The 24,582-nt window shown below is 54.3% G+C and overlaps 1 protein-coding gene across 1 annotated transcript; it reads left to right on the plus strand.

The window, feature by feature from the left end:
• The first annotated feature begins 568 nt into the window (after positions 1-568).
• On the plus strand, positions 569-24,582 carry KASH5 (KASH domain containing 5). The gene is made up of 19 exons (XM_052656020.1): positions 569-690; positions 2,291-2,428; positions 5,712-5,816; positions 6,236-6,422; positions 6,867-6,931; positions 8,109-8,175; positions 8,428-8,589; positions 8,871-8,988; positions 9,322-9,372; positions 15,353-15,430; positions 15,697-15,753; positions 16,225-16,284; positions 17,025-17,089; positions 17,256-17,343; positions 17,617-17,739; positions 19,990-20,048; positions 21,802-21,847; positions 23,302-23,366; positions 23,669-24,582. The coding sequence occupies exons 2-19, from the start codon at positions 2,386-2,388 to the stop codon at positions 23,805-23,807; spliced, it is 1,578 nt and encodes a 525-aa protein (XP_052511980.1). The 5' UTR covers positions 569-690; positions 2,291-2,385; the 3' UTR covers positions 23,808-24,582.

The following is a 24,582-nucleotide window of genomic DNA, read 5'->3' on the forward strand; positions in this document are numbered from 1 at the left end:
TCGTAGGCAACAATCCACAGGGTTGCAAAGAGTAAAGAGACGATTTAAGTGGCTTAGCACGCACCTCTCTCTAGCCCGAAAAGCTGAGGTTATCTTTCCTCTACTCTTTCCTAAAAGGAAGGAATGAAACCGTTTGGGAAAGAATCCTTCGGGGACCTATTAATACATTGTGACTGGAGCCGCAAAAAAAGGCATGGGAGTAGTGAGATACGACATCATTGTGACGGTGACACGGAACAGAGGGCAAAAAAGACACGGCTTGGTGGCTGATAAGAAGTAGGGGGTGGACAAAGGGTCCCTCAGGACAAGTTTCCCTTGCCTGGGCGCAGAGAAGACCCAAGCCTTAGGCACTTCCAGCAGCTTTAATCTCTTCCGCCTTTATCGATTCAGCCAGTACGCATGCGCCCGCTCCACCAGTGGGGGCGCGCCCGGGCAGTTCTACGCATGCGCGGTCTCGTAGGTAACCGTAGCGACGGGAGAGCGCCTTGTCCCGGTGTGCGCCTGCGTCCCGGGGAGGAGCCCGGGAGGGGCGTGGCTTAGGCCCCTCGCGCGCTCCGGTCCCGCTCTGGCACCTTTTTTTTCCCGGTGGGAACAGCGCACGCGCGTCTCTTCAGGACCCAACTGTCGTTTGTTTGTCGTTCGTGGCCCTCATTTGTGTCCCGAGACTGGAACACTGCGACGTGGCTCCAGGTGCGCCCAGGCCGTGGCGAGGCTCCCAAGAATAGCCGTGTCAGAGCCCCTCCCGAAATCCTGGCAAGCCCCCAAATCCTAGGGGAGAGTTCCCAATATTAGGGCCTTCCAAGTCTTGTTAAAAGTCTTAAAATCCTGACCAAACTTCCTCAGAGATACTGAAAGGAACCCTCCAGGAAATCTAGTAGATGACCCCTGAAATCCTGTCAGAATCTTCTAGAAATACTGTCAAACTTCTCCCTAAGAGAGTGTCTGTTGCTGCTACTGCTAAGTCGGTTCAGTCGTGTCCGACTCTGTGCGACCCCATAGACAGCAGCCCACCGGGCTCCCCCATCCCTGGGATTCTCTAGGCAAGAATACTGGAGTGGGTTGCCATTTCCTTCTCCAATGCATGAAAGTGAAAAGTCAAAGTGAAGTCGCTCAGTTGTATCCGACTCTTAGCAACCCTATGGACTGCAGCCTACCAGGCTCCTCTGTCCATGGGATTTTCCAGGCAAGAGTACTGGAGTGGGGTGCCACTGCCTTCTCCAAGAGAGTGTCAGAGCCTCTAACTGCTCCCAGGACTCAGGGGAGGCTCCCCAGAGGAGCTGGGAGCCTGGGCCTGGGAGAACCAGGAAAGATGCTGAGTTCCCCTGGGCCGTGAGGGGCCTGGAGGTTGGCCAGGGTAGAGAAAAATGACAAGAAGCCAGGAGTTGCAGGAACCATTCTGTGCCACACCAGCCCAAAAGGCTGGGTAGTTAGTCCTGAGGTTACTAGGGAACCATGGGAGGGCTGGAAACAGGAGAAAGACGGGGTTCAAACTCAAGCAGGAGGCCAACAGTTCCAAATACAGGCTGATGGGCGAGATTGTAAGTAGCCCAGGGCAGTGTGGGAACCCAGGGACATCACCTAGCCCAGAAACGGTTTCTAGAGGAGGGGACGTGGGAGCTGAGACAGGAAAGGCAGGCAAGAAGGACGTCCCAGGCAGAGAGCGCGAGGTGGGAAGAGCCGGCCCAGTTTGGTCAACAGCACAGGGTTCAGGGTTGCAAGTGGGTTTGAGGGTGGGGGAGGCAGGTAGGATCAGGCCAAGCCGGGCCTTCAATATCAGACTTAGTCCAAGGTCTAGGCTCTGTCCCTGGGGTGCTTGGGAGCCATGGAACAACACTGTGCGGGGGATGGGCAGGTCAGTGCTTGTGAGGATGGACTGGAGCTGGAGACTGGAGGCAGGAGGCTGAGGAAGAGGCTGGGCCAAGGAGCCAGGAGGGGAGGTTGAGACCTGACTGAAGCTGTAGGGGAGAGGAGGGGACAAGGGAGAATCATAGAGCAGGAGGGACAGGGCTGGGGAACTTGACAAACTGTGGGGAGGAGGGGTGGCAGGAGAGAATGACCCCCCACCCACCAGCCCCCCTTTGATCTCTGCCACCCACTCCTTAGGCCCCCATTTTCCCAGCCCACATCTCCAATCCATAAAACAGGTCTGAGCGAAAGCTGCTCTGGTCGAGACAGGGGTGGGCAAACAGGTTCTGAGAACCCAGAACGGCCTGGGGCACAGGAGGGGCAGGGCGGGTCCCCACCCTCAGGAGGCTGGTTGAGGAGGCCATTCCCCCGTTTGTCCTTCTAGGAGCTTGGGGAGCAGCCAGTCCCTTTTTGGTCCCTTCCAGTGACGGAGGGGAGCTGTTAGCTTCTCCACCAGCTGCAGAGCAGCCAAGGTGGCCCATGGACATGCCAGAGGACCAGGCAGGTGGCCCCACTGCAAAAAGTAAGTGACTGGGTCCCTGTTTGTCCCACGGGAGGGTGGGGAGGGAGCAATGGGTAAACAGGGCACCAGGTTGTGACTCAGGAACTTGGAAGAGCTGGCTTGCGGTGGCTGAGCCTCCACTTTGAGGCAGGGTGGGATGCAGAGAACGATCCTTGATGAAGTGCCTGCTGTGTGCCCACCTGTCTGGACACCTTATTTGTTCTGGGGAGGCCAAGCTGCAGGAATAGAAATCTCTGTATGCGTGTGCCGCCTGCCTGCAGCACCCCCTCCAGTGACCTACAGACTCACCATCACTTCTTGCAGATTTCTGCTTTCTGTAAAGGAGCTGCCCTGTTACTCTCTCTCCCCTTTCCTTCTTTTCTTTTCTTCAGAGGACTGACATCTCTTCATCTGTTTAGACTCTGTCTCTCCGACTAGAACATGAGTTCCACAGGGCAGGGTCAGTTTTATTCACTCTGGTATACCCAGTCCCTGGAGCAGCATTGGCCAACATGCAAACTATATATATATATATATACACACACACGTAATTTTAAGTTTTGTTAGTAGCCACATTGAATTAAAAAGAAAAACAGACACAACGGATGGCAATCATAGTATTATTGAACCTAATACATCTAAAACAGTGTCCTTTCAGCATACAATCAATGTAAAAATGTACTGAAGTTATTCTCTTTTTTTATAAGTTTTCAGCATCTGGCATGTACTTTACACTGACATGAGTATGTGCATGCTTAGTCACTTCAGTCGTGTCTAACTCTTTGCAGCCCTATGGACTGTAGCCCATCAGGCTCCTCTGTCCGTGGGATTCTCCAGACTAGAATACTGTAGTGGGTTGCCATGCCCTCCTCCAGGGGATCTTCCTGCCCCAGGAATTGAACCCACATCTCCTGTGTCCCCTGCATTGCAGGCGGATTCTTTACCCACTGAGCCACCTGGGAAGCCACTTTATACCAATAGAGCATCTCATCTCACTCTCACCACTGTTCAGGTCTCAAGAATCACTGTGGCCGTCGGCTGTCCTGCTGATCATGCTGCTCGGGAGCAATACCTGACATATAATAGGAACCCAGTTACTAACTTTTGAATGATCAGCTGGACACAGACCAAATGGGTGTGAAAGTAGCTTCAGGAGGAAGATGTTGGGTTGTCCTTTCTGAAACTCATCTACTAAACAGTGAGAGAGCCAAGGGAGACTCCCACCCTAGAGGAGAGACAGGGCCCTTTTCTTAGAGGCTCCTAGTATCCAGCCTCAAAGCCGGTATCTTCTCTCTGGCCTCAGGAGGCTTGTCAGATAGGAAGGCAGGAGGCAGACACCTGGGCAGGCTGACCAAGTGACCAGCATCTGAACGTGTAAACTTCATGTGCACCAGCAGAGGGCGTGCGGCCGCCAAGGAACTTGTGGCCGCGGGCTGAGCCAGCTTTGGGAGACTCCCAGAGAAAAGGGAGGGACACACCCAGGAGAGATGGAGACTGAGGAAAGCAGGAGGTGGAAAGAGAGAGAGAGTGACAGTGGAGGAAGGAGAGAGAAGCCTTGGAGAGTCGCTGAGTTACGGGAGAAGCAGCACAGAGACGAGAAGATGGGGGTGGAGGACGTGGAGACAGGCAGGTGGGACTTGAGGGCCAAAGAGATAGGGAGGAGAGTGGAAAGAGTCGGAGACAAAACTGGAGAAAGGACAGGACAGACAGAGAGGTAGAGACACTGAGGAAGGAAAGAGAACAGGAGAGAAGCAGAGTGACTTCTTCCTGAGGGGCCCCAGGAGGCTGAGGGGCGCATCTGCGCTGTAGATCCATGCAGCTCCTCAGATCCCACAACATCTGGAGCCAGGCAGTCCTGGGTGACCTCACTGGGCCGCAGGGTCCTCCTGTATAATGTAGGGGGGCACCACGTCTCCCCTAACTGTAGGTCTTGCTCCCTTTCCTTAGAAGCCAAAGTTCAAACCCCAAGGGGCTAAATTTTTAGCTCAGTACAGAGAACCCTTGAAGAGTTAGTGCGATGAGAAATGGCAATCAGATGTTGAACATGTGACCTTGGGCAAGTTTCCCACTTGTCTGTGCCTAAGTATCCTGGTTTGTAATCATAGCAGCCTAAGTATCCTGGTTTGTAATCATAGCAGCCACTGTGGTTCATGTCAAATGCTCAGAAGAGGCGCGGCTCCTAGTAAATGCTGAATAAATGTTCAGTTTTATTATCGAGCTTCCAGATTTTATTAATATCTTATCTCCTCTCTAGGAGGGAAGTAACCCCCACTCACCCACCCACGCATTTTCCATAGGAAGAAACTGAGGCTTAGAGAGACTGAGTCCCTTGCCCAGGTTGCACTTGAGTCTGCCAGACCTTGCAGCCTGCACTCTGCTATACCCATCTGTTCAGGGACAGGGCAGGGAGCTTCAGCAGTCACTTCCAGCCCCTGGAAAGATCCAGTGGGTCCAGGGGTAGAGAATGTATAGGCTCCTTCTATATCTTGGAGCATTTTTTGAGTGCTGCTTTGTGTGGGCACAGTGGATACAGCAGCAGACAGACCCCAGGATGTTCACATTGTGTGGAGGTGGGAAGCAGGAAGTGCTCTTCACTTACACAGACCTCACCCTCCCAGCCCCAGGGAGGGGGAGGATCACTCTATCCACCTATTTTACTGGTGGGAAAACTGAGGCTCCAAAAGGCAAAGAGACTTGCCCACAGTCCTGCAGCTGGAACTCTGAGGTCGGAACCGCACCACCACTCACCCTGGCTGGATTGTCCCATCCCCCTTTGTTTCAGGCCCCAGCCCGTGGGCGCTGATGATGCCAGCCAGCCTCAGGGATGTGGGGAGGAGAGACCCAGCCCTGAGGCAGGCTGAGAGACCAGAGATGCTGAGGGCAGGCGGGATCGATCCAGGCTGCCCGCGCGGTATTGGATTGTTCCTGGCTCCTGGGCCCCCTTCACCCTCCGCTTCTCCCAGAATCCTCTCTTCTTCATCCTCCTCTGTCCCTCGCCCCCTCTAAGCCAGGGAAGAGAGGGGAAAAGGCTATAAGAGGGTTTGTTCAGTATTGTGGGCTCCTGAGCCAATTGGACACAAGGGATTAGACAGCAGGGGGCACTTCCTGGCCTGAAGGATGAGGGGGGGCCCCCGCATTCCCAAATCGGGGGATGGGGAAGGTGACTCGAAGACCCTCACCTTGTGGCCCCCACCAGCCCAAACACCAGGCAGCTTGGAATGAATTCCCTCCCCTCTGCAGGAGCCCCTCTTTGTTCTTCATCGTCCCCCTCCCCACAGATGGGCTGGCCCTCTTGTCTCCTCAGTGTACCTCTGGGACCAGGCAGAGGACGGGAGCCTGGGGACACTGCTCAGCTTAGAGGAGCAAATACTCAACTCCACGTTCGAAGCTTGTGACCCCCAGAGAACAGGTCAGAGAGTCAAGGAATAATAAGGAACGAAGCTGGGGGGCTGAGAACTGGGGGGCCACAGACAGAGGGATGGGCTGGGGTGATGTGGTTGACTGGGAAGCTTCAGGAAGGAAATGGATAGGGGATGGTGAGGGGAGGAAACCTGGGGGAGGAGGGTAAGCAGAGGAAGGCGGGGCTTTGGAGCCTGGGGGAGGGGGAAAGGGCAGCCACTGTGGGCCTAGTGGGGCTCAGCTGGTCCTCTTTGGTCCAGCTCTGAGGTGCAGATGACTGGGCCCTATTTCCAGGTGAAAACGTTGACTCGGCGGAAGAAGAAGGAGTTGCCCAAAGGCCACGGTGCTGGGGTGCCACCAGCCCAGCCCGTGGTCCCCACCCCTCCCCTTCTCCTGACCCAGCCTCCCTCACAGCCTCTCTGTCCCCAGGCACTGTGGCTGTGACCCATCTGCTAGCCTACCTGGAGGCCGTGACTGGACAGGGTCCCCAGGATGCTCGCCTCCAAACACTGGCCTGCAGCCTGGACCCCAATGGGGAGGGCCCTCAGGCCACTGTGGACTTGGACACCTTCCTGGTGGTCATGCGGGACTGGATCACTGCCTGTCAGCTGGATGGGTGGGTCCCCGCACCTCCATCCCCCACCCCAGCCCCCTCCAAAAACCTTTCTTAAGACCTAAGCTCATACCTGCTTACTGCAGCCAGCACGCTTTGGGCACAGGGACCTGCTGTGGTTGGAAGGAGGCTGAGAGGAGAGGAGAGTAGAGATGAGGTTGGGGTGAGGGGAGGGTCTGAGGGCAGAAATGAAAGGGGCTGGAGAGAGGAGAAGGGGGATGTTGAGAGGCTGACAGAGGCCCCTCCCCACCCCTCCAAGCACAGGCTTTGCCCCTCCTGCTTTTCCATCTGGCCCCAGGCGCTTGCCATCTGGCCTCACCTTCCTCCCCACGGTGCTTGCTCTCACCTGACCTGGCCCCCTCCCATCACCCGCAACCCCCTGTCGGAGGCTGGTCAGGATTGGGGGGGTTGCCTGCAGGGGCCCTAAGCCTCATCCCTTTGATACAGGGGATTAGAGCTGGAAGAGGAGACGGCCTTCGAGGGAGCCCTGACCTCCCAGCAACTGCCATCTGGTGAGATCGCTATATATAGAATGAAGCAGGCAGGCCCAGGGTCAGACAGTGGGGGGGACTTCCCATGGGGGCAGAGCAGGGGATAGGGCCGGACCCCAGAGACATTTGTTCTAACCTAGCTTTCTAGGCACCTCCATGACTGCCTCCCCACATGCCCTGAGCTTTGGGGTTTGCTTTTTTCCCCTCAACGGTTGTTTTCAGCTCCTCCTCCTGACACCAGCCGCATCACGGAGGTCTCTCCCACCTCTTACCGTCATCACGCTTCCCTGCACTCTACTTCCTGCATCCTCTGTCCCTTTGGTCTTGCCCCACCTCCCGCCTGGCCTGGGCTCAGGCTGTTTTCTCAGCCTAAACTTTCCATGTCTTCCCTCCTCCTTCACTCGGGGTAGGGAAGCCCTGGTGGGGAAAGCCTGGGATGCTGCAAGTGAAGGTCCCTTTCTCTCCAGCATCCTCAGCACAGTTCTGCATCCCTTCCCTGTAGAAATCTGATTATGACTCGTTACCTGCCCTCTTGTTTTGTCAGTTGGTTTGCTCACCATTCTACCCCAAAGCCTTCAACACAGAAGGCACTCCATAAAAAAGTGCTGGTGTTACTGGTGTTAAGTTTCTCCAGACTTATAAAAACAAAAACCGAAAAATAGAGCTTTCTTAACATTTTCTTGAACCTCCTCCAATCTGGCTTGGGGGCAGTCAGGGGAGGGTTGTGAGAAGGGGAGGAGATGTTAGCTCTAGGGGAGGAAAGACCCCTTTGGCGCCGAATGGGGAAAGGACAGGAGGGAGAGTCTGGAGGCCAGGGTGGAGGCTTCGGTGAGGGTCCAGGGGGAGAAGGCCAGAGGCCTCAGGCAGGAGGAGGGAGGGAGCCAGGACAGCCCAGGGGCTGGGTGAGTAAGTGGGGGAACTGAGAGGAGAGACAAGGTTCAGGGCAGCTGGAATGCTGCCCAGGGTCAGGGTCAGACGTGATGAATGTAGGGTAGTTGGGCCCCACGGGGAAATCTAGCCTGAGCTCGAGGTGCCCATGAACAAGAGGCTTTCTGGATGGCGGATGCAGCCCTAGGAGCAGGTGGGATCACCCAGAGTGAACGCAAGGGTGGGAGCCAAAGGAGGACCAAGGCTGGAGTCCAGGGGTTGCCAACATCTCGGGTCACCTGGGAGCCCACCACCCTCTGTCTCCCTCCAGGACGCCCAGAAGTTGAGGATCCGGCCAATCTGGAGAGCTTCGGAGGCGAAGACCCCAGACCTGAGTTGTACCTATCCTCAGCCTCTCCCTGCCCTCCCCCGCCCATGCCCTTCAGCGGCCTAGGGCCCGGGCCTGGCCTAGGGCCTAGGGTCTTCCGGGGAGCGGATGAGGGGAGCAGGCTGGGCTGACAGCTCAGGGAGGACAGGGCTGTCTCCTGTTTGTCTGGAGGAGCCGCGTCTCCCCGCCACCGGCACCTGCCCAGCCTGGGGAATGGAGGCCAGGGCTGCGGACAGTGACCCTGCCTCTTCCCTGCCCCCAGGCCCGCCACCGCCGACCTGCTGAGCAGCCTGGAGGACTTGGAGCTCAGCAACCGCCGGCTGGCTGGGGAGAATGCCAAACTGCAACGCAGTGTGGAGACAGCCGAGGAGGGGTCCGCACGCCTCGGGGAGGAGATCTCAGCCCTGCGCAAGCAGCTCCGCAGGTAGGCCGGGCCCCGCGTCCACCCTCCTGCACCCTCCACGTCCCACCTGCCCACAGGCCCAGGTTCCCTCGCACTTTCTTGGTATTTGAGGTAGAAACTGGGTCTCTGTCGCCCACTCTGTGTCTTTCCTCCTTTTCTCGCTGGGTCTCTGTGCCCCTCTCTGTAGGTCTCTGTCCCCACCTCTCCAGGACTCTGAGATTTCTCTGTTGCTCTGAGGGGATCTACCTCTGTTACCTCTGTCTTCCTCTCTCTCCTGTGGCCCACCTCCCCGCCCCCACCAGTACCCAGCAGGCTCTGCAGTTTGCCAGGGGCATGGATGAGGAGCTGGAGGACCTGAAGACTCTGGCCAAGAGCCTGGAGGAACAGAACCGCAGACTTCTGGCCCAGGCCCGGCACACGGTGGGTTTCGGGCAAGGGGTACAAAGTTGTTCTCTTCTTCCCACTTTCTTGGAGTCTGAGCAACAGAGCTTGACTACAGAATGGAAAAGGGCAAAGGTCACGCGGGGCTCCCTCAGTCCCCTTCCTGCTCACCCCAGACTTTGAGTCAGATGCTTGCCATCCCTCTCATGACAAAGGGGGACAGCAGGAGCCAGCCGGGCTCCTCAGACCCGTGCCCCCAGCCCTGCTCCTCCATGACCCAACCTGTGTCATGTTCCCAGGGGTGGGAGAAGGGCAGCGTGGGGGCAGAGGGGCCCAAAAAGAAGCCTTTCTTCTCTCTCTGGGCTTGGTCAGGAAAAGGAGCAGCAGCGTCTGGTGGCCGAGATGGAGACTCTGCAGGAAGAGGTGAGCTGAGGCCCTCCCACCCCTTCCCCAGTCCTCAGGATCTTCCTGCCCACTGCCTCCACAAACACCCTTCAGTCTGGTGAAGGAGACCCCAGAATCACAGTAATGTGTGAATGTCCCTGACGGTCACATGGCTGCATGTGAGGGCTGCTACAGCCTAGAAGAGTGTGGGGCACGGGGCTGACTCCTGGTTTTGGTGAGGCTGCCGACATAAGCCTGGGCCAGTCTGCCTCTCTGTCTGCCTCAGTGTCCTCATCTGTGATAAAGGGCAAAATATCGGAATCTCCATGGTTGGATTGTGTGAAATTTAAACAAGGGCATTATTACAGCTCGAGGCACAAGGCAGGACACATGGGAAGAGCTCACTAGAAGCTAGCTGTTATTGTTCATGTATTAGTATTTTTTTATGATGGTAAGAAAACAGGCCTTACAGTCAGCCCTGATTCAAAGTTCATCCCTGCACAACAGACAACCTGTAGGCGGGTGACCTCCCCTTCCTGAGCCATAGGTTTATTCTGTAAGAACAGGGGAGAAGGGTATCTGTTCATTAGGATTGTTGTGGGAATTAAATGGCCTCTGTTATCCCAGAATCTCGCACATAACATGAACAGGCCCAGTCCAGCCTCAGGTCAGATTCAAGCCTCATTCTATCCGAGACAGAAAACATTATCTTAGTTAATTCTCGGTCCACTCAGTCCTTTTAGGGGGAAATAAACCCCACACACAAGGCGGCATCTAAGCTGCTGGAGACCCACGCAGCGCCTCCGTGCTCCTCACTCAATGTCTGTTCTCTCTGCTGGTCACAAGACTGATGCTCTTTGTCCCATCTGGTCCTCAGCCTTAGTCACCACTGCGTGCTGGCATCCACTGGGAGGCTGACATTGCCTTCTGGTCTCTGGATGTACCGTCCTCACTGCATGTGATGGTGGTGGCCCTCCTTTGGACCCCACTACCCAGGAATACCCTGGGGGTTCTCCACACCCTTGTAGGGGCACAGAGGAGGTCAAACTGCCTTCCTGTGACTTTGTGGCTACAGGGGCCTCACTGGGCCACCTACGCTTTTAACTCCTCATACCACCACCTCTATTTCCTACTCACATATGTTTCTGGTTCACAGACTGAGCTGGGAAACACCTCTCTCAGATTCCAGATGTCCCAGAGGTTCTGTGATTCAACTATATCCATCCTCCTCTCCAGCCCTCTAACCCATCGCTTGGGGCTGGCCTGAAGGCATTTTCACTCTGTTTTTCTCTTCTTTGACTTGCCTGAACTCCCCAGCCCTGAGAATCTCTGCCCAGTCCAAGCAGTAACACTCATTCCGTCTGGTATCTGTTCATTAGTTACCCAAAATCTCTTTGGCTTATGTCTGTAGTATGGCTTTTACATTCAAACCAAAAAGTATTCCACTATTGTTCCTTGGCTCTTTCATGAAAATTCTCTCTGTTAGGGCAGTGAGAATCTTGCTGCGGGACAGCTGCCATGGTGTGAAGCATGGGCTGCAGGCAGGATGTGACTGTTCTTTCCAGAACATTTCTTTTTAAGAATAAGGAGAGGGACTTGCCTGGCAGTCCAGTGGTTAAGGCTATGCACTTCTAATTCAGGGGACACAGTTTCAATCCCTGGTCGGGGAACTAAGATCCCACAAAAAACTTGAAAATTAAAAAAAAAAAGAAAGAAACTTTCCCTGAAGCCCCATGACGGGACCTCCCTCATATCTCATTGGCCAAGAAGACATTAAATGATTATAGCCAAACTATTCCCTGGCGTGGGTAAAACAGCCACTGATAGGTCTGGACTACTTTCAGCTCCAGGGAAGAAAACGCCAAAGAAATGGCAGCTTCAGTATGAAGAACATTAACTAACAAGAGGTTTTGAAGGTTCTGGGCTTGTTTGTCTGCCTGTGGCCGTAGGATCCCAGATGGCTGCAACAGCTCCAGACGTCATGTTCTCACTCAAAGCAGGACAAAGAGGGACAAATGCTCCTCTCGTGGCTCTCTCTATTCATCAGAAGGAAAAATTTTTCCCGAAGCACCCCCATTCCACCCCTGCAGCAACAAACTTCTGTTACATCTCACTGGATCACTTGACAAGAGAGGCTGGGATAATATCTGACCTTCCTCAGCCTCTGCAGTGGGAGGCAAGCAAGTAAGAGGCGGTGAGAATGGCCTCTGGGTTAGCTGACCAACCGGGTGTCTGGAATCTGCTAAGATTTCCATCTTGATTCACCTCTAAGCCTGGGGCTGGAACCTCCTCTCACCCACCCCCATGGAGAGTGGACCCCCCAGGAAAGCAGGGCAAATGGTAGTCAGCGGTGGTCTCTCCTTCCAGCCCAGAAGGCCTGCTGCCAGATCAAGTGCTCTGAGCAGCGCCTGGGACATCCTAGGCACTCGATAAATCAGCTATTCTTGGTTCCCTCCCCCTACCTTTCCCCTCTGAGCAGCTGCCTACAGAGCATCTATAGATCAAGTTCTCAAGTTACAGCAGAATAATGCTGGAGTAAGGGACACTCACTCAGCTTTCCTACAGACCCCACAGAGCGGGCGGGGCTCAGGTTACTGCAGAAGAAGGCAGAGTGGCTGAGTAACCAAGGTTCCCTGCCGAGCGGCCCAGGATCCAGCCTGCAAATCCCAGCCAGGTGGACAGATGTTGACACAGCATTCCTGGCTCCGTCCTTCCTCCGCCCTTCACCTGTCAGCCCAGGCCCGCTGAGACACAGGGAGGACGGGCAGCTGATGGAAGACTTGGAGCAGAGCTGGGTTGGAGTGAGGGAGGAGCTGGCCTTGATTTCCCCAGGGGCACCAGGAGGAGAGGTGTGACCAAGGAAAGTTGACTGCCTCTGTGCTTCGAAATGCTTTCCTTATATAGAAACTCAGTGCAGGGTTTCCCCTGTGGTCCAGTGGTCAAGAGTCCACCTTGAAATGCAGAAGACACTGGTTCGATTCCTGGTCTGGGGAGATTCCACATGTCTCCAGGCAACTAAGCCCCTGCACCACGATGAGCCCACACTAGAGAGCCTGCAAGCTGCAACTACTGAGCCCACTTACTGCAACCACTGAAACCCCCACACCTAGAGCCTGTGCTCCACAGCAAGAGAAGCCACTGCAATGAGAAACCCACACAGCACAGCTGGAGAAAGCTGGCATGCAGCAATGAAGACCCACTACAGCCAGAAAAATAAGTATTAAAACAACAGCAACTCAGTGCAGCTTGCTAGGTTTTTGGTGCCTGGAAGCTCTAGGCCAGAACTTGGTCCATTTTATTCTCAGGTCTCATTTTTGGCTGGTGTGAGCTGCCCTCTGTTGGCCCCCTTGTTTTCCCAGATAACTGTCCTCTCCCTTGAGAACTCAGCCTCTGCACAACCTCCTTGAAAAGCTCCCAGAGGGTTTTTGCAAGGAGGTTGTGGGCTCCCACAAGGTCCAGGTCCTAGGCCTCATCAGAGTCTCACTCAGGCATTATTATCATATGCTTCTGTGTCAGTCTCCACCTCCAATGATGAGCGACTTGAGATGAGGGGTGAAGCTGGTTCCCCATTCTCACCCAAGCTCCAGAGGAGAGTGAGAGCTAAAAGTGCAAGATTTGGAATCAGACTTGAGTTTGACCTTATTCTCCATGTGAATTTGGTGAAGTTTCTTAGCCCCTACACTCCTTAATTTTTTCTGTAAAATAGGGGATGGTGACAGTGTAAACGTGAATAGTTGGGAGAGCCAGACTTTACATTCTTCCTGAAAGGCACAGATGATGCAGCTGTGCCATTGTTGTTGGCATTGTTATTGTTGTGCCATTGTTGTTTAACGATGTTGAACATCGTTGTTCAATTGCTAAGTCGTGTCTGACTGTGACTACATTACTGCATCACGCCAGGCTCCTCTGTCCTCCACTATTTCCCAGACTTCGTTCAGATTCACATGCATTGAGTCGGTGATGCTATCTAACCATCTCATCCCCCGCCCCCGCTTCTCATTTTGCCTTCAATCTTTACAAGCATCGGGGTTTTTTCCAGTGAGTGGGCTCTTTGCATCAAGTGGCCAGAGTATTGGAGGTTCAGCTTCAGCACCATTCCTTCCAATTAACATTCAGGGTTGATTTCCTTCAGAATTGACTGTTTCGGTCTCCTTGCAGTCCAAGGGATTCTTGAGATCTCCAGCACCACAGCTCAAAAGCATCGATTCTTCAACACTCAGCCTTCTTTCTGGTCCAGCTCTCACGTCTATATATGACTACTAGAAAAACCATAGCTTTGACTGACACAGATAGCAGAGCAGCACCCATGAAATCTTCCTGCCAAAATATTGAACAAAAATCTGAACAAGGCCCTGCATCTATCCATCAGTTTATAGAAAATAATGAGGCAGGAGGAACATGAAGAAGGTCCTGCACAGGAAACAAGAACACACTAAAGCAATTCTGCAGGAAAAATAACCTGGTTTCTTCCACAAATGAAGGGCCTGGAAAAGTGCCCGGATTGGGAAGGTGGGGGAATCACTGCCGGGTAAAATGAGACATTTCAACCAAAAGCCATGGTGGACCTTGTTTGGATCCTCACTCAAACAAACTAAGTGTAAAGAAAACATTTGTGAGACAACCAAACCCAAAAAAGAGCACTGGGTGTGCGATGATACGAAGGAGTTATTCTTAACTTTGTTGAGAGTGATCCTTGCATTGTGGTCCTTTCTAAAGGAAAAGTCTTCAGGTAGCAAATACAAATGCTGGAGCAGTTACAGGTGAAATAAGCCTGGGGTTTGCTTTAAAATAATCTGGTTAAGCAAAGCAAACTCTTTATGCATAGAGAAGAAACAAACAGGAAAAATGTACGTAATTACTGAAACTGGGTGACAAATAATGGGGGTTCATAATTTTTTTCGGCTGAGTCGAGCAGCTTGTGGGATCTTAGTTCCCTAACCAGGGGCTGAACCCCAGGCCTTTGCAGTGAAAGTGCAGTCTTAACCACTGGACCACTGGGGAATTTCTGGGTTCACCACACCATTAGCTTTACTTTTGTGGGTTAAAAATTTGTAATACAAAGTTTTAGAAATATCTTTTAAATATAACACCAAATTTTGGTATATGCCAGGCATTGTTCTAAATGTGTTTGTATTCATTAACATATATTAAACATGTATTTGCATGAATTCCCATCTATATAACCTGGGCAAAGTTGCTCAGTCTTTCTGTGAGTCAGTTATTTTTATCTTATTTTATTTTATCTATTTTGGCCACACCTCGCAGCTTGCAGGATCTCAGTTCCTGTACCAGGAACCCAAGCCACCGTAGTGGAAACACCAAATCCTAACCACTAGACCACCAGGGAACTCCCATCTTTATCTTTAAAAGAGGGCACAGAAGTAAGTTAACACTGGCAAGGTGCCCCGTAAATGTTAGCAGTAATTATTAGTTCATTTAATCCTCACATGCATCCCATCATAGCTCCATTTTTGCAGCCGTATTTTTTCATCTGCAAATCAGAGCTGAGATCCTATAGGATTGTTGGAGGGATTAAATGGGCTGAAACATTAGGAAGTGCTGAGCACGGGGAATAGGGGGACGGATAGAGGAAGAGATAGTTAGGGAGTTTGAGATGGATATGTACACACTGCTATATTTAAAATGGATAACCAACAAGGATCTACTATATAGCACATGGGACCCTGCTCAATGTTATGTGGCAGCCTGGATGGGAGTGGAGTTTGGGAGAGAATGGATGCATGTATATGGCTGTTCACCTTCACTGTTCACCTGAAACTGTCCCAATGTTGTTAATTGGCTATACAATTAAATACAAAACAAAATAAAAAGTGAAAAAAAAAAGTCTTAGAAAGGCTGCCATTGAAGGATAATTAAAGCCACATCTGAAAGGCTCAGAAAAAAGAGAAAGAGTGCCCAGCATGAGGCCTGATGCACATCAGGTGCTCAGCACATGTCTTCTCTGAATATTAACATGGCCATTTGCTGAAGTGATCGTGACCAGGGTCCCTTCTTCCAGAATGGGAAGCTCCTGGCCGAGCGGGATGGAGTGAAGAGGAGGAGTGAGGAGCTGGCCTCGGAGAAGGACATCTTGAAGGTGGCACCCCTCCCTAGTGCTTTGACGATTTCCTACCTCCCCGAGGCCCGTTTTTAGCCTCATCAGTTTCAGCCCCTTTGGTCTGGTGAGATCAGGGGCTTGACTCAAGCCCTGAGGTCCCCAGGGCCAGTGGGCAACTCACTGAAGTCCCCCTCGGGGTAGCTGACATCCAGCGATGTGAAGGGAGGTTGAGGAGAGGAGCTCTAGAGAGCGGGATAGGCCGGGGAGGGCAGGCCAGACAGATGGACGGGCTCCTTCCTTGGCAGCGGCAGCTCTACGAGTGTGAACACCTCATTTGCCAGCGAGACGCCATCCTCTCCGAGGTGAGTGGGCTGGAGGGAAATGTGCCTTTGATGTGTCTCCTGCCCCAAGTCTACAAAGGAAAGTCCTCCTTGGCTCTAGGGCTTCCCAGGTGGCACTAGTGGTAAAGATCCTGCCTGCCAGTACAGGAGACGTAAGAGACGCGGGTTCAGTCCCTGGGTTGGGAAGATCCTGTAGAGGAGCACATTGCAACCCACTCCAGTATTCTTGCCTGGAGAATCCTGTGGACAGAGGAGCCTGGCGGGCTACGGTCCACATGACTGAAGTGACTTAGCCATGCACGCATACTAGACTCTAATCCTTGGAGACTCAGCCCAGAGAGGTCAGAGGGTTTCCAGGGAAGCTGATGCTCTCTTCAGGTCTTGCTCTGCCCCCAGCCCATTGCACCCATCCAACCCCCCTTCCCCCACAACCTGACCTCAAGAGTTTTTGGTGGGTTGAGCCCAGCCTCAATCAGCTTTGGGCTTTCCCAGCGCACTCGCCATGCAGAGAGCCTGACCAAGACCTTGGAGGAGTACAGAGCCACAACCCAGGTAACCCCCTGGCCCGGCCACAGGCCCCACTTCTGTTTTGCCATCTCTGGGGTGTCCTGCCTCCTCCTATGTCTGATGATCTTTTTCCGAGTCTCCACCTCTTGTTTCTACCATCACTGCTGCTTGACTGTGTGCGTCTCTCCCGCTCCCTCTCTCTCTGCGTTTTCACTTTTCCTCTGTCCTTCCTCTCTCTGTATCTCCATCTCCCACCCACTTTGATTCTCTGTGGGTGATTTCTCACAGCGTCTGCCCTGCCCCTGTTTCTGTGTCCCTGCTTGGCTGGTTTCATTCTCTGCCGCTCTCTGGGTCAGTTCTCTGTCTCCTGGGGTGACTCCTCTCTCTGTCCCTTGTCTTCAGAGTCTCTTGCTCCCCATCTGTGTGTGATAGGGCTGTTCAGTTCAGTCGCTCAGTCACGTCTGACTCTTTGCGACCCCACGAATCGCAGCATGCCAGGCCTCCCTGTCCCCTATGTGTGTCTCTCGTTTTCCCATATGTTTCCATCTCTGCTTTCCTTTTCTTAGTTTTCCTGACCGATAGGTTACATTCTGGGTTCCTGTTGCTCTTTACCTGTCGTTGGCTTCCTAAGTTTCTGCTACTGTTTCTTCCCCTTCTCTCCTTGTCTGTATGTGTATGGAGGATCCCAAAGAAGTCAAAGGAGTGGACCTGGCCTTGGAAGAGGAGCCCAGTCATGGGGCTGGGGAAAAGGCAGAGCCAAGGGTCCCTCACTCCTTCCTTTGCAGGAACTGAGGCTGGAAATTTCCCACCTGGAGGAGCAGCTGAGTCAGACCCAGGAGGGGCTGGATGAGTGAGTAGAACGACGGGGGAGGAGGAAGCAGGAGGGGAGCCCAAGGACAGGGAGCCCCCACCGTGGCGTCCAGCCCCAAGGTGGGCAGGGCAGTAGCCTCAGCATAGGCTGGCTGACAGGTAGTTGGGCATGGAGGCAGCCTTCCCCCTCCTGACTGTGTGGCCAGGTTATCCGAAGGGGCCCAGGTGAGGAGAGCGGACTGCACCAACCTGCTGCCGCCGTCGCTGGGTGTGGAGATCCAGGCCATTCAGCAGGTGGGCCTGACACCCCCAGAACACCCTAAGCCACCACCAGCGGCAACTCTGACCCCGCCCTGACTCTCACCCCACTCCAGTCCTCCCAGGACCACCTCGGTCCTTAACCTCATCCCTATCCCAGTCCTTGGTCCAGGCACCAAACCCTTCCCGGTGCTGCCCCGCTGACCCCCAGGCACCCTCATATCACTCTCCCCGCCCCCAACCTCATGCCTCAGCCCATCTCCATGCCACCCCTGACCTCTGCCTTCACTGGCCTCTCCCTGGCCTCAGAAACAAGAGGAGACACCCGTCGATTTCTCCAGCCCACTGTGTGGAGTGTGGCCGTGGGAGGAGGTGGTCAGTGAGGCGGATGGGGAGGAAGAGCTTCCTCCTGAAACCCCCTCGGGGGAGGAGGTGAGCACAGGAGGGCCTTGAGACTGCTGGGTCCAGGGGCTGGGAGCGGGGCCTGGGACGCATTCACTGTTCCCCACCCCATAGGCAGGTGTGGACTGAGGGCCTGCTGGGTGCTGGCCTCAGAGCCCCTGGCCAGACAGGACACCACCCCTGCCCTCCAGGGACTGGCCTGCTGGTGTGGAAGTGAGCCAACCAAACATGCAGATTTCATGGGGGTGGTTTCAAAAACACTGTCTGGAATCACCTTATTTAAAATGTTACAAGGTGGGAAGGGAGGAAGTGAATTGTTCTTCCTGATACCATGTAGGTACTTTAAGCATTTACCTTTTAAAAAAACCTTTAAGAAAAAACTTAACAAGCCCACTATGCAATCCTGAATCCAACAATAGCCATCATCTGTAGTTACCTGAACAATATTTCAAACCTCATTTGAAACAATGAAGACAGCTCATATTCAGTGTTCACAGTTGAAAAGTGAGATTTGTAATCTGTTAGTGACTGGAGAATTTTTTTTTTAAGAAAATATTGCTAAAAGTTCTGTAAACAATGCTTTATTGTCTTGAAAATCATACTGCTTCCTCGCTGCTCACCACCCTTGAAAGAGACAGTTTCTCTGTTCGCTTTTTTTCTGAATTGAGAGAATCTTCTGTTGGATTCCTCTCTGCCCTCTCCCACTGTCTCTGCGGGCTGTAGGCGCCCTCATCCCTCACCCTGTTATTCTTGGGAAACTGAGGCTCAGAGATCACACAGCTTGTGGGGAACACAACTGCATCCCTCAGGGGAAGCATGCATTTTAAAAATTATATTTAATTTTGGCTGTGCTGGGCTTCATTCCCATGAGGGCTTTTCTCTAGCTGAGGCAAGTGGGGGGCTACTCCCTAGTTGCTGTGCGCGGGCTTCCATTGCAGTGGTCTCTCTTGTTGTGGAGCATGGGCTCTAGGGCAGGAAGGCTCTGGAGCACAGGCTCAGTAGTTGCAGCACACGGGTTTAGTTGCTCCTCCGTATGTGGGGTCTTCCTGGATCTGGGATCAAACCCGTGTTTCCTGCAATGACAGGCAGTCTTTCCTGCTGAGCCACCAAGGAAGTCCCACAAGTGTACATCAAAACTTCCGCTGAGAGCGCTCAGACGCCTCCTGGAGGGGAAGACTGAGCCAGGCCTCTGCGTGCTGCCTGCACTGGGTCCTGGGGACCCCGTGGGGCTCAGAACCTGATAGATCATGAAAATGGGCCATCCCAATGCAGGATGATCTGTGTGCTAGGGGCTTGGGGGATGGCCCCTGGGGAAGCTCAGAGAAAGGGAGTACCTGTGTGGAATAGGAGATATCACAGGGAAACTGACGCTTGAGTTTATATTGAAGAAATAAGAGATGTTAAGTGGTGTGAGAAAGGAGAGGTCTTCCAGGCAGTGGGAACAGTATGTGGAGAGGACATGGGAGCGTGGAACCACATAACACGTTTGGAAGGTAAAGGGCAGTTGGGAGTGACTAGCCAGAGATGAGGTGAAGCCGGATCATGAAAGGAATTCCCTGCCAGTGAGGGTGAGAGGCTGTGCGTGGGGAGGGGCAGGTCAGCTCTGGATGTGCTGCACAGAAAGATCCCTCTGGGGCCACATGGGAGACTGGGAGGCCAGGGAGGAGGCTGGGGCAGTGGTCCAGAGTTAGAGGATGAAGCTGGAGCCAGGCCAGGGCCTTGGGATAAGAAAAAGGGACAGGCAGTGAGAATCAGGCAGGGGAAACAGAGCTGCCAACTCACCAACAGGGGGCTAAGAGCTCTGGGTTCTGGAAAAGGGGGTAGACAGAAAGACGCTGAACCTACCTTGTGACCCCCTAAGGTGAGCATCCTGAGGGGTGGGGGGTGCTGCCCCGGAGGTAGTGGGTGCGCAAGGGTAGAGCTCAGTGATGCATTTAGAAAGGTGTCTCGGTGGTGGTTGAGGCCACAGGCAAGGCTGGATGTCTTCAGAGAAAATGGAGGGGGACCTGGGTGCCCACAACTGGGAACCTGGGAGGAGAAGGGGGTTGGAAGGGAAATGCTGAGCCTCTTTGGGGCCCAGATGAGTGTGAGAGGCTTGTGGGAGTGTGAGAAGTTCAGGGGGACCTGAATTCCTGGTCCCAAAGGAAAACTACTGGTCCACTTTCGGGCTTCTGCCCCTGGAGGGAAGGTAGAGCCACCCTTGAGGGGGAGCCCAGGAGAAGGGCCGGTTTTAGAAGTGGGTGGGGAAGCCCAGGATACCTAGGCTTTTCTTTCCCACAGAGAAACTCGCAGGAAGAGTCAGCGCAGCCTCAGGAAGGAAGGGAGGAGCCATCCACGAGGTAAGGAGATTGGTCCTCCCTGAGCCATCCCTCTGGCCCCCGGGGTGACTCTGAGATGGCTGGAGTACAGGCCTGGAAGAGCCCCAGGGGAGGCTTACGCAAAGGTGTGACCTCTGGGCCCCTTGCTCGCGCAGAGGCGATCCTGGGCCTGCGGACCAGAATGAATCAGACCAGCCTTACCCCCAGAGCCTGGTAGTTCAGGAAGACATCTAGCCCCTGACCCCTCCTGGGGGGAAGACTTGAAAGAGGCCCTGCTTAGGGTCCTCTGGGAGTGGTATTCGTATAGGAGACCCCTAGGCAAGAAGACAGCCATCAGGCAGATGGGACAGCTCACTCAGTCACTGTCACTGAACACACTTCTCTAAGGCTCCCAAGGAGCCCTGGTGCAAATGAGACCCAGATTGTGCCCCAGCAGAGCACTCAGACAGCTGGGATACCCTGGGGTCTCTGTGATCACACAGCCTGGGTTCAGATCCCCGCTTAGTTACTCTGTGATGGGATGGGGCAATCCCGCGCCCTGTGACTGTTAATCTACTATTACAAGGCTTATGTGCAGCTTCCAAAGATAGGGAAAGCACCGGATGTCTGGGCCCACCCTCCTCCACAGGGCCTCCGCCTCCCTGCAGGGCCGGCCTCTCCCTCCTCCCCTCTTTCAGGCTCCTGGCTGTGACAACTAATGAGGCTGCCTGCTACGGCCTCTAATTGGAGTTGTCTGAGAAAGCTGAGATTGGGCGGGATGGGGGGCCCCCCAGCGCTGTAACCTCCCCGTGCGTCACCAGGGAATGGAAAGAAGACAGCGCTGAGCAGCAGCGGGGACCAGGGCTGGTGTAGAGGCTGGGCATCCCAGTCTCCCTGGGGCAGGGGAGAGCAGTATGGTCCACAAAGTGGGAAGCTGGGAGTGAGGGAAGTGGTGAGTCCTGTGGGGCTCAGATACTGAGAGGGGCTGGGCCCCGCACCCCCACCCCACCGTAGAAATCCCAGGGGATCAGACAGCTGGTTATCTGACTGGACCAGAGGCTGGGGGCCTATGAGCCTGGGTGCCTTACTGAATCGGAGTTGAGGAAACAGCTGTACCCTGAGGGTGTTGGGTCTGAAACTGGTGGCTAAGGCTGGATCACTGGGTCCCTGGTCCCCAGTGAAGGTGGTGATGGGTGGTACAGACATCTCAGCCTCCAAGGAACGTCGGGGCTGGGCAGCTTGTGTCTTGAGTCCCCAGAGAGGCGCCTGTTTTAGGGGCTCAGGCAGCTGTGACCACGGGGGCACAGAGGCTGGGGCTTGCACACCTAAGAGAAATGACTTAGGATGGGGGTGGGGTCCACAGAGTTGAGTTCTGGAGTCAGGGAAGCCTGAGCTGGAGTCCCAGTTCTCAAAGAAGACCCAGTGAGACCCAGACTCCCTGAGCATGGCCCAACCCACCAGGCAGGAAGCTGGGGCAGGGGGCAGGGTCTCAGAGATGTCTGAGACCCAGAAGCCTCTGATCACCTGGGGGACCTGCTGGGAAAGGAGCAGCTAAGAAAGCCAATAAGGTGGAGGGGCCCCTGACCCTTTAGGGGTCACACACAGACTCTCTGAGGAATTTGGTGAAAAAATACAGATGCTAACCTACACGCAACAGTCTGCTCGCGGGGCTCCAGGGCACCCTCCAGGTCCATGTACGTGAAGACCTCCTGCTTTAAAGGTTCTGCCACACAGCTGGTGAATGGGAGCCAGGCAGGGGAGACAGATGCTTGCAGTGACTTTCTTGTCGCCCCAGGTTGCCCAGAAGAGAGGAAGAGGACGAAGCGGAGATCCAGGTCGTGGTAGGCAGTCCCCGGCACCATTCACTCCAGGCCCTCAGATGAGGCTTTTGTAGTCAAAGCTCCTCCCCAGTCCCTGCCCACACCCCCAAACAGACAGAAAAATCGTTTGGCCGAGAGTTAACAATGCCCTCGCTGTAGCTAATGAGAGCAGACAGTGCTGTAGAGGGAGGCTTCAGGCAAGTGGGCAGCTAGAATGTTCCCAGGGGACCCCCCTACACACTGCACATGGGGCCGCAGCCTCTATGCCACAGACGTGGCTACACCCCAAGACTGCGGAAATGCGCACATATGTACGCCCACACTCCAGAAGAGCCAGACCTTCCCCAGCCAGCCCAGAACTCCTGGGGCACCGCATCTGTCATAGCTGCCCTGCCGGCACCACACACAGCAGCTCCTTTGCTCCTCAAAGCGGCAGGTGACAATCCTGGTTCTCAGGCAGAGGAAGCAGAGGAAGGAAACGTGGTGAGGTCAGAAGCCAGAAGGTGTGCCGGCTTCCATTCTGGGCACCTGGGGTTCTTCAGGGTCCACGCTGACCAAGATGCTCTCCCTGGCCCACCTCTTTCCCACCACACCACACTCCCATCCGTGGAGACTGGGGCCCACCTCGACTTCCTCACGGCTAGTGTGACGACGATCTTACCCAGCTCCCAGGGTGGGGATGAAGGTTAAGGATCGCATCATAAAGTGCCTGGCACAGAGCCGACGCACAGTAGGTGACAGTGGTGAAGACAGTGGCTGAGACCGGGGTGTTGCTGGAACTCCTTGTTTATTATTGTATTGTTATTGGCATAGTTGTCATCCACAGACCACAAGCAGGCCTGAGAAAGCCTGAGATCTGCAGAGGGGATACCCTTTCAGAAAGACACAGGGAAAAAGAAACACATGGGGGGTGACGTGGTAAAGTAAGGAGTATTGGGGGCTTTAATCTTAAAATACCTGCTGGGCCTGGTTCAGGGCAGGAAGATGGACCCAAGGAGTGTCCATGCTGTACTAGGCCCAGGCCAAGGCTGGGTTCCTGGAGGAGACAGAGTCTTTGACCTCAGGGGGCTTGGGTGCTTCCAGAATCAGAAAGTGGAAATAATAATATTGAATAGCTCACATAGTCACTGGGTGCTGTCCACCAGGCGCTGTTCTAAGCCCACCTCCTGACAGTTTAGGTTTTGCCCACACTCTCATTCATTCTCCACTTCAGCCCTTTGAGGTGGGCGTTGTCATCACTGCTGTCTGGCAGATGGAGAAAGTGGGGCCTGACAGGTGGGGTGACGTGCAAGCGCCACGCGGCAGGAAACTGGCAGAGCTGGGAGCCCAGTGCAGCAGCGTGTGTTGGGGAGGCTCTCACACTGAACCACTGTGTCCTGCCCCCTTCTGTGTGCGCACTTCTGTCCAGTGGGCTGACGGTAGCACCTCTCCTGGTTCAGCAAACCTGAGACTGTTTGTCCCCTTTGTCCTTCCAGGTGGACCTCCCCATCCATCCAGAAGACTCACACCCTGGAGACATCCTCGGAAACCCTCCTGAGAGGTAGCGGGAGCCAGGGGCCTGGGACGGGACTTAGGGGCCGAGGGGAAGACCAACACCATTGCCCTGCCTTCCTTTCTCCTTAGCAGCCCCTCAGAACCAGAGCTGCAGCAAGCCCTGGTGCCCGTGGTGAAGGAGCTGGTCCCAGTCAGGAGGCCAGTCTGGGGCCAGCTCTGCCTGTGCCCTCTGCGCCTCCAGTGGCTCAGGTGCACGCCACAGCATCTCCAGAAGGAGGGTGGTGGTCAGACGTCTGGACACCACGGGCTCCCCAGGGCGCCGCCGAGCACTGTGCCGCCTCCCCGCAGGGTCAGCCGGCACCTCCTGATCCCGGCGCCACTCCTGGGCCTGCTGCTGCTGCTGCTCTCCGTCCTGCTGCTGGGCCAGTCCCCGCCCCCCACATGGCCCCACCTCCAGCTCTGCTACCTCCAGCCTCCTCCAGTGTGAGCCATGCCCCACCCCTGCAGAGCAGTGTCTAGTTCGGTGACTTCCTGGGGCTCTTTCTACTGTTACTCCCGTGGTTGTGCCACTGTGACTTGGGATTATCCCGCTGTCAGGGGCCCCAGATACAGTGCTCCAGGAGCCACACCTCTGTATTGGGTTTTTATGTGCAGTCTCTTGGGTTTTTAATGATAGCAAAATACTAGGGGTTATAGTTTCCTCACAAACCAAGTCTGAAGAAGGGCAGCTGTCAGCCCACAGCTCAGTCTCCAGAGCATTGGGACAGAGTGCTGTAATTGTCTCTACCTTTCTTGGCCCTTCCCTTGTGCTCAGGAGATGACACTGTAGCTTCATAAGTGATGTCTGCAGAGAGAAGGGGACACACATCCCTTCCTTTTTATAAAGGAAAGCTATAGCTTTCCCAGAGCCAGCAGCAGACTCTGCCTTGTTGGCCAGAACTGTTCGCCATGACCACTCCTCGCTGTAAGGGCAGCTGGGAGACTCCTGGCAGAAAGAGGGAGAACGAGATGTGGGCTACCGCGCGCAGACACACAGATGTCACCAACAGCCAGCAGGAAAGGATGTGCCATTTGTTCATTCAGCTCATTCTTAGTGACCATCTATTTGCCATGGCTAGATCTTAGAAGACAGAAAATCAGACCCTCCAATGCCAGGCTGAAGAGTGTTGATTTTTCTCCTGAGGATGACAGGGGTTTGGGGATGTTTTGTTACTTGTTTTTGGTTATTTACTTTGTAATTAAGCTGTAACTGACATACAGTT

This window comes from Budorcas taxicolor, chromosome 18 (assembly GCF_023091745.1).
Source record: "Budorcas taxicolor isolate Tak-1 chromosome 18, Takin1.1, whole genome shotgun sequence".
Lineage (NCBI taxonomy): Eukaryota > Metazoa > Chordata > Mammalia > Artiodactyla > Bovidae > Budorcas > Budorcas taxicolor.

Coding starts and splice junctions, on each gene's coding strand:
- KASH5 (XM_052656020.1), top strand. CDS start 2,386: ATGGACATGCCAGAGGACCAGGCAGGTGGCCCCACTGCAAAAA. Junction 5,817..6,235: donor TTGTGACCCCCAGAGAACAG/GTCAGAGAGTCA, acceptor CTCTGTCCCCAG/GCACTGTGGCTGTGACCCAT. Junction 6,423..6,866: donor ACTGCCTGTCAGCTGGATGG/GTGGGTCCCCGC, acceptor CCTTTGATACAG/GGGATTAGAGCTGGAAGAGG.